At 30.8% G+C, this 9,799-nt stretch overlaps 3 protein-coding genes across 3 annotated transcripts; 2 read left to right on the forward strand and 1 right to left on the reverse strand.

The window, feature by feature from the left end:
* Positions 1-1,726: 1,726 nt before the first annotated feature.
* On the reverse strand, positions 1,727-2,490 carry LOC106755943. Its single transcript, XM_014638175.2, has one exon. The coding sequence runs from the start codon at positions 2,444-2,446 to the stop codon at positions 2,009-2,011; it is 438 nt and encodes a 145-aa protein (XP_014493661.1). The 5' UTR covers positions 2,447-2,490; the 3' UTR covers positions 1,727-2,008.
* A 2,999-nt stretch (positions 2,491-5,489) lies between these two features.
* Positions 5,490-7,093, forward strand: LOC106755989 (histone H3.3). Its single transcript, XM_014638227.2, has 5 exons — positions 5,490-5,620; positions 6,106-6,177; positions 6,286-6,362; positions 6,446-6,536; positions 6,629-7,093. Exons 2-5 carry the CDS (start codon positions 6,106-6,108, stop codon positions 6,797-6,799), a joined length of 411 nt encoding a protein of 136 aa, XP_014493713.1. The 5' UTR covers positions 5,490-5,620; the 3' UTR covers positions 6,800-7,093.
* Positions 7,094-7,915: 822 nt separating this feature from the next.
* On the forward strand, positions 7,916-9,595 carry LOC106755988 (histone H3.3). Its single transcript, XM_014638226.2, has 5 exons — positions 7,916-8,047; positions 8,361-8,432; positions 8,529-8,605; positions 8,692-8,782; positions 9,105-9,595. Exons 2-5 carry the CDS (start codon positions 8,361-8,363, stop codon positions 9,273-9,275), a joined length of 411 nt encoding a protein of 136 aa, XP_014493712.1. The 5' UTR covers positions 7,916-8,047; the 3' UTR covers positions 9,276-9,595.
* Positions 9,596-9,799: the final 204 nt, after the last annotated feature.

Here is a 9,799-nt window from a genome sequence, read left to right on the forward strand (position 1 = left end):
CAGTAGTCATAACTTAACGGGCTCCAGCCCATTGGACCTACATTGGACCAGAATTCTGACTATCCAAAATTGTGTGGAAATTAGAATATTTTATTAAAATATAATACAACATTTTAACATCATATATATCATTTTTGTGATTAATTCATATTGTTTATAATTATTATTATTGATGGTAAAATAATTTTAAATCAATATGGAAATAGTTTTAAAATGTCGTGAAAAGTATGATTATCTTTTATTAAAAGAATTTAAGTGTGCTCGGAGAAAACAGAAAATCTCACAGACTTTCCATAATCAACAATGTCGCTCAAATAGATATTATTTGGAAAAACCCGAATAATAAACCCAACAAATTTAATAAATTATCTAAACATGACAAGGATTAAAAAAATTGAAAATTAAATTCACAAGTTTAAGTTTTTCATATGTTTTCTTGCAGCATAAATAAAGTGTATCGTATCAAAGTATCTTACCATACATACTCAAAGGAGATTAGGAAAGAAAAAAGTAAAATGCATTAATGTGTTCTGCCAGGATCACATTAAAAGTAGGAAACAACGGTGCTAATGAATTGATATAAATTCCTAGAGCATTTAATATGATATATTCTCCCTCTCAAATAAATAATTTGTGAATATAAACTTCAAAGCAAAATCTGATAGTAATAGGTATACAAGAAATAATATTAGGTAAGATTTGATATAATTGTTTAATTTTATAACTAAATATGTATTGTTTTGTTATATCATCTCTTATATTTACATAAAAAATCTTTTGCGATTTTGAATTGTGAACCGGGAAAATTATCATCTTCAAAAGCTAGTTTAATAATACAGTTTCGTAAACAAAATAATAATTTTATACAAAATATTATAAGGCAAAATTACAAAATATAATATTTATTACATTTATTTATTTTATATATGAAAACAAATACAATATTACAATTAAAATTAGAAATAAACTTATGTAATTAATGATAATAAACACATAAACCATAACAAATGTTTATATATCATAGATCAATGAAAATAACGAAAATACTATCAAAATGTCTAAGTGTAAAAAAAAAAAAATAACATGGGTACGGTTCTATTTTCCATAATACTAACTTTTATAGTAAACTAGGTAGAATAAATTTATGTAGGACATCTTTTTCCTTTACAAAGTATGATTTTAAAGTTTTGACAAGTAAAAAGCTTCATTATTATTACAATTAACCTGTATTACCTGTATTACGTACGTTATTTCATCCTATAGTTTAAATTGTCTATATGAGCTTCCTCAATTAATTGCGTTTCATTATTAGTGATACAACAAGTTGACGAAATATCCTCAAATTTTAAATTTTTTCCTACTTTAGGTGTAATTTTTTTATTTAATATTTTTGTCTAGTTTATATGCAATTATTTCATTTAAAATTTTTGTCTAATTTAGATACAATTTTATTTTGTTGTTTTCAAACCGCAATAGATTATTGACAATTCTTGACATGATTAGTTATTTCTCATTAAGATTTTGATATAATTATTTAATTTAGTAACTAAATATGTATTTTTTTGTTGTATGTTCTTCTTATTTTACAAAGCAAACCTTCTATACTTTTGGATTGTGAATAAGAAAAGTCATTATCTTCAAAAGACATACAAGTTTAATGGGATACAATTTTGCGTGCAAAATAATAATTATACAAAATATTATACAGTCAAAACTACAAAATATAATATTCTTACATTTATTTATTTTATTATGAAAACATATACCATATTACAATTAAAATTAGAAATAAACTCATGTAATGGACAAGGAAGACAAGAGATTAATGAGAATAAAAATATAAACTATAATAGATCAATAGAAATGACCAAAAAAACCATGAAAATGTTTCAAACTTGTAAATTTACAAAAAAAAAAAAATCAAAATAATTAAACTATATATGGTGTAAAAATTAGCAAGAACCATGATCATCACCACCAATATAGTTTCGATCTGTTTCCCTTGTCTTCAGGTCTTAGAAGTGACCATGGAGTCTCGTGTGTCTCTTTTCTTGAGTTTGAGCACTTTTGACCAAAACCCATCTTTCTTCCTTCCACTCACATCCCTCTCTCTCCCTCTACTCTTCGAAACAAACCCAAGCGACTTGCTCTTCTTCAAGTTCAAACCCTGCACGCTCGAACCAGATTCCGCCGCCACCAGCGAAGCGTTTCGCCGGAACCGTGGTTTACGGTGGCCACCATTCCGACTCGAAGAAAAAGATTTACGAGGAGAAGCAGGCGATTGTGGAGAAAAACAAAGAGGGTCAATAATAGGGTTGGTGCTGTACAACTGCGAGAGTTTTTCTCTCAAACAAGCGGAACAAACACCAGGTGATTGCTTATCGTGTGGGTGCTCCTTGCACCCTCCTCTTCTTGCTTCAAACACCATGTCGCAACGATTCATCATTTTCCTCTCCCTTCCAATTTGTGGAATCCTACATTACCTGCATCTGGGTGGCATTATTTATAAGGGAAATTCAGTAGTCAAAGATGCAATGTATTGTATTCATACCTAATACACAACACGTGCACGAATTCGTAGTCGTGTACGACGAAAGTTCCTGCTTTCTAAGGTTGGTTTTCTTAAATATTATTCTTAGCAAGAAAATATGTTAACATTAATAAGGTCAAACGAAAATTATTGTCGTCCCTATTGAAAAAAATTAAGCTGTTGGTATTAAGAATTGTATATGTGATCAGGATGAGATTGCTGTGTTTGACTATGTTTAATGTAATCCATCTTCTCGACGTGTCTATTAAGAGCTAACATATTGGTTAAATGGGTAACTGAAAAGGACGTGCAAACAATAAATATAATTTGATTTCTATTACTGAAATAAGATATTATTATAAAAAGTTATCTTTTCAATTATGCAATATTTAGAACTTTGATATATTATTATAAAAGACAAAATGTTTATGTTAATAGAACTGACAAGTAATTCATTTTATAAATCTTATTAATATCACAATTATTTTGGTTACTGTGACTTGTTTATTTTCAATTGCATAAATTTAGAGTTAAACTTGTTATTTTCTCAATCTCAGATGTATAATATCCATCAAACCATAAAATTCTTAGAGAGTGGAAAATGATAGTATATAACAAAATAAACTTTTATAAGTTTTCAACTGTGTAAGTTCAACCATAACAACACTCATTAATCTTCTCGAGTATAATAATATATATTCAGTTCATATCAGCATAAATTCGAATAATGTTCAAGTTAACTTTTATTCATATATTCTATTTGAGTCATTTGTTTTTTACTCTAGTCTTGAGTAAGTAAAGTATACCGATTATTATCTGATTATTAATTCAAACCATAAATTATTACAAATAATCGCTTGAAGAATTGACCAAATTACACGTACTACGGTTACGAAATAAACAAAAGATATTTTTTTTTTCCTTTTTGACGAGGTCATTATTCAAACTTCCTGAAATGTGGCATATGATATCACATACTTACCCCCACCCAGTGTTCTCATAAACCTGTTAACAATTAGCTGCTATATCTAATGTACGCAGACGATTGCATAAACAAATATTTTTTCAAAACCATCTCGAACTGACCTCGTTCCAAGTAATTACATGGTTACGATGAATTTGTGATAATAATATATATCTTGGTGATATATCATAATTGATCCAAGGAAAAAGTGAATAATAAAGGATATATTTTTTCCAATCGCTTTTTATTAAGTGATATTAATGAAGTTCATTTAAATAAAATTGCAATTCTTGTCAAAGAGTAGTGCGAACAAAATTCATATTCTATTTAAGATTTTTTTTCTTGTATGTATTTTATTTTAATGTATTAGGAGAATAAATTGTGAAAATGTGAAAACTTATTGTGTATAAAAAACATATATATGTTCCACAATATTAAATAATGTATTGTACGTCATCTTGATCGATCGATTAATTTTTTTAATTAGTAGTATTGATCGATCATCTTAAATCAATTATTTTAACAAATTGATAGATCACCAGTATATCATTTTGATTGATCACTTAGACTGATAATCAGATCCATCAATTACAAAATAAAAATCAAATTAACACTTAGTTAATGATAATTACAATAAACTAATTAATATTAACTAATGTATGATTAAATTATGATTAAATCAACAAAAAGATAAAAACTCATAATATTATTATAAATAAAAGTTTAAAGTATGCCCAATTTAAATACATGCATCACTCATTGGTTATCTAACTTACGTATCAAAATACATTTATGAATGATTTTAAAGGAATGAAAAACTCAAAAAACTAAACAAAAAAGTAATATAAGTAGCACAAGATAAACTATTTAGGTATTAAGAAAGTTAAAACAAATACATGTATGTGTTTAAAAAACCATAACTTAAACATTTATTTATAATATCTGATATATATATATATATATATATATATATATATATATATATATATATATATAATCTATATTATCATATAAAATGATTTTTCTACTTTGAGTACATTATTTTTCACTTCTACTCTTTCAATAACTATTTTTAAATTAAAATAAATGTTTTATCAATTTTATATAAGTGATACTTTTTAAAATTGACATTTTTTATTTGTCATTTTCCGAAGTTAAATATTTTTCAAATTATAACAATTGTCAATAATAAAATTGTAAAAATGATTTATATTTACTTCCACAATTATAGTAAATATTTGTTTTCAATTTTATCCTGTAAATACTTTTTAAAACCAAAATAATTATTTTATCAAAATTTTCAATTAAATGATTTTTTTAATTTAACTATTTTTTTTTTCAATTTTACTTATATATAAAGAGGATTTTCTTTCATCATGTATACATTTTTTTTTTCAATTTTACTTTTTAAATAATCATTATTTTAATCAAAACTAACTATCTTTTTATTTTTACTTTTTAAATTATCGTTAATATAAATTAAATTATTTTTCCCCTTTATTGTTTTACTAATTATGTTTTTAAATTCAAAGAATTTATTTATAATAAAAGATTATACAAATGGTTTTATTTTATAATTATTTTTAATAAAATTTATAAACATTTGCTAAAATAACTCAATTACTGTTTAAAGTGACAATTTCAATAATTTGATCATCATTGTGAATGTGTTGAAAAATCTGAAAATCTGAAAGCTAGAAAAAGGTAGAAAGAGTAAATCTGTGTTCCAGAATGGTATGGGCCGAGACCCAAATAAAGAATGCAGGAAAACTGTTATGAATAGGCTTCCAAATTAAACTTAGTCAACTTGGCCATCACTAGAGCTAGTCAGAGGAGGCAACCAATAGAAAGCTAGCAATTAGACTTCACGATCCGTGTCTTCCCTCCCAAATCACATCTCATATGCTAATTCAAATTAAGAAAACACAGTTCCAAGCATCACCAGCCGTCAGATCTGTAACGGCAAAAAACACAAGGAAGGTGATTTCTACCCGTCCGATTATTTTCAAACTTCCACATCTTTACGCTATATATAGCCCTATCATGCACTGCGTGTAGAACCTTTGCATTCTTCTATCCAGGTTTCGGCTAGAGCTTTTTGGATCAGAGATTCGAAGTTCTACAAGGTTAGCCTTTCGCCTATGTAATTACGTTTAATTTGTTTTGGTTCTGGAATTTGTTAGGGTTTCTTATTTCTCATATTCTTTCGAACATTACTTAGGTTTATTGTATTAAATTGATTCGGAATTTGAGTCAGTTTTAGGGTTTGTAGAATGGTTGTATTGATATGATCATCCATCCCGTCTGTTGTGATGGGTTGTTAATCTAGTCAGTGGCTTAGTCTTGCGCTATTCAAGCTTTGCAGCCCTGGTTTGAATAATTTAGCTTTAAATTAGGATCTATGATGTACATGTTTTTTGATTTGTTCACATAGCGAGTTAGTTATGTAGATGACGCTGTTTCAACAGGGTACTGAAACCCTTCAAATATACGATAAATCGTATTTTTAGAGTATTCAATGCAATATCTTGATCCTCAATCATCCGACATTTATATTCACCTTTAAGACACATTTAGCAGTTTTCTGACGTCATCGTTGGCATTGGTGCAGATGGCCCGTACAAAACAAACTGCTCGTAAATCAACCGGAGGAAAAGCGCCCAGGAAGCAGCTTGCTACCAAGGTATTATTCGATTCGTCTTTTGCGAAAACATTTATTTCTTGCTGTTGAACATAGTCTTTTGTTTTTGATCGATTGTCTAAAATTTTTATGCTATCGCCGTTTGTGTAGGCTGCTCGTAAGTCTGCGCCTACCACTGGTGGTGTAAAGAAGCCACATCGTTATCGTCCCGGTACTGTTGCTCTTCGGTGAGTATATATGGTTTTAATTATTTTCTTCATGCCATTTTTTCGTGTTTGCTGAATTCCGATAAAAAATGCCTTTGAAACAGTGAGATTAGGAAATACCAGAAGAGTACCGAGCTTCTGATCAGGAAACTCCCCTTCCAGAGGTTGGTTCGTGAAATTGCTCAGGATTTCAAGGTATTAATGTGTTGTATTTGTTGCTATAGTCACTTTTGATGAATTTATCTGGGGCTAAGAATATCGAATTTATAATGTTGCTATGTTTTCAGACCGATCTTCGTTTCCAGAGCCATGCTGTTCTAGCTTTGCAAGAGGCCGCAGAGGCATATCTTGTTGGGCTCTTTGAAGACACTAATTTGTGCGCCATTCATGCTAAGCGTGTGACTATCATGCCCAAAGATATCCAGCTGGCAAGAAGGATTCGTGGTGAACGTGCTTGAGATTCTATGTCTGGTGAAAGGAAGGATTCGTAGGTGCAGATAATCTTGTTACTCAGACTGAGAAACCTATAGTTTGTTAGGGAGAATAGCTTTTTCTGGGTTCTTGTGTTAATTCTGATAGGCGTATGGTTCGTCAAAGGCTAATTTTTCGAATTTGGGAATGTAATTGATTTTTCTTTGTTATTTATTTTTACCGTTTGATTCCATACTTTGGAATTGTATTGGACAACATTCTGATGCTATTTAACGCAGTCTAAAAATCTGGTTATATTATTTGTTTGGAATTTCTGTTTATTTTTTGTTCGTGCCTTCCTATTGGTGAAGGTGTATGAAGGGATATCTTAAAACCATAGAGGTGGATCTGTTGTGAACTAATGATGGATCTCGTTAATTTGATTAGTAGTGGAACGTGGTAGTTGGTTTTTTCTTTTGTCGGCATTTTTATACTTGGACAGAAAGCAAAGTTAGAGAGGTCATTGATGTCTTGTTTTAAATTGTATATTGACATTTCACTTGTGAAGTTTTGAAGGATTACATTAAGTTAAAATGCTGTTTTGATCACGTTGTTATGTGATTAACTAAAATTCCAAGTCCCTAATTGATGGTAAAATTTAATGATGAGTATATTTATTTTTACGCAATCGTTATAATTTTATTGCCGGTAACTTTTATAAAATTTTCGTTTTTTATTTAAATTAAATATTTAATAAGTCTGAGTGAATGAAGTTTTTATGCTGTCGTCAGAGTATTTTTAAAGAGATGAATTCTGACGACAAAGCCTTGTTAGGAGGATTGCAAATTGGTAATTGTACTGTGGAAAGAAGTAACACAATATAGACAAATAGATATTTAGCTCGTCATGAGTTGCGCGTGAGAAGGAGTTCAGTTCTATATCTCGCATAAATGTAATCTCTCTTTATAATTTTTTGTTTTATAAAGCAAGAAGAAATGGGAAAGGCAACAACAGCTAACCAATGGGAATTGGACAATTAGACTTGGCGATCCGTATTTGGTGTTCGAATGGCATCGTAGCCGTTTATTTAATTTGAGAAAACACAGTTTGACACCTGATAAACCGTACGATTCGAAACAAAAAACACACGGATAATCAATCGTATCCGTTCGATCACTGACAATCCCCTCCAGTAGTATGCTATATATAGACCTCCACCTCCGTCTCTAGGAGAATTTTAGATTCTTCTTCCCCTGATTTATCCTCTCTTTTGGAGCACAACAGAGTCCGTCGAGGTTAGTTCTCTTCTTCAATTTGGGGCTTGATTATTTTTGTTTCCTTTTTAACCTATTTCATTTGAGCATGCCTGGTTTCGTTCGAAATCGCTTATGTTCGTGGACACAAATTGGTTATTTTTCTGGTTTCATTCATTCCTAGGGTTTCGTTCCTCTTTGGATACATATTTAGACTGTTAATTTTAATTCTTTTTCTTCTTTGTTACTTAATTAAACTCGGGCAATGTTTTGAAGGTTATGTTACCCTTAACGAGGGGCAAGAAAGGTTCAATTGTTTTCTTTTCTGAAACTTTGTTTGCGCTTGTATACACAGATGGCCCGTACGAAGCAAACTGCTCGTAAGTCAACGGGAGGAAAAGCTCCTCGGAAGCAGCTTGCAACTAAGGTTCGTTGGAAAATCTCAATAACTGCTCTTGATTTGATCTTATGGTTTAAACTTTATCTGATGGCATTAATGTTTGGTCCCAAATTTTATCCCTAGGCTGCACGTAAGTCTGCACCAACCACCGGTGGTGTGAAGAAACCTCATCGTTATCGTCCTGGTACTGTCGCTCTTCGGTGAGTGTTTAATGACTTTAATTCGTTTTCTTGTTACTTCTTTATGTCTGACCTTGATCTCTAATAATGATTGCTTCTTGAAACAGTGAGATTAGGAAATACCAGAAGAGTACCGAGCTTCTGATCAGGAAACTCCCCTTCCAGAGGTTGGTTCGTGAAATCGCTCAGGACTTCAAGGTATTGATGTGTTGTAATTGTTATTTATGTTCTGTGTAGATGAAATTTTTCTGAGAGTACTTTCATTATAAGAAAATGTGCAACAATGGAAAGAACATTCTTCTTGAACAATAAATTTGTATACTCTATTCGTAATTTATCTCTAGTAGCTTTCTTGTATGGGAAGTATTTATTATTTTTTCTCTCCCTCACACACCCACATGGGTATTTTTAGTGCTTCTATCTTCCGAAATTGTGCTTTTGAGTACTTTTATCATCTTTATATGTCTTTAATTTGAGTCTAAATGTTGTCTTTTAACAAAGAACTGCGCTGTGTTTGCAGACTGATCTGCGTTTCCAGAGCCACGCGGTGCTTGCATTGCAAGAAGCGGCTGAGGCATATCTTGTTGGACTCTTCGAGGACACTAATCTTTGTGCCATTCATGCTAAGCGTGTAACTATTATGCCCAAAGACATTCAGCTCGCAAGAAGAATTCGTGGCGAGCGTGCCTGATGTGGTAGGTTTGTAGTTGTGAAAAGGAGTGGCTGCGGATGGTGTCTTGTTATTCAAATTTCGTTTTTTTTTTTCTTCTGAGGGTAGGTTGTTAGGGGGTAGGTGTTTACTCGTAGTGGCATTAATTGTGAAATAGGCAAATACTTCTAAAGGTGGTTACTGCTGTCTTTATGGAATTGGCTTGTAATTGAATTTTGGACATATTGGTCTGTCAATGTTTTGTATTCACGGGATTGTGCAGCCATGTGGTAATTGTATTGGACAACTTTCAGTTGCCTTCTAATCTGGTTTAAATTTAGTTTTCTGTGTTTGTGGGATTATGTTTGGGATTTTTATCCATGTCTTCTGCTTATTATTATCCTTAATCACCTTAGCAATGTCGCAAATGCAAATTTTAAGATTTAAAAACTATTAGAATTAATTGGTTTTCTAGCAACAAAGTCAGTTTCTTGTACATTCGTTCGTAGGACGAATGAAGTCATGCATGAAGATACAAGTCAATCTTAGGAGACTTGTGAGGCCTG

This window comes from Vigna radiata, chromosome 2 (assembly GCF_000741045.1).
Source record: "Vigna radiata var. radiata cultivar VC1973A chromosome 2, Vradiata_ver6, whole genome shotgun sequence".
In the NCBI taxonomy this organism is placed as follows: domain Eukaryota; kingdom Viridiplantae; phylum Streptophyta; class Magnoliopsida; order Fabales; family Fabaceae; genus Vigna; species Vigna radiata.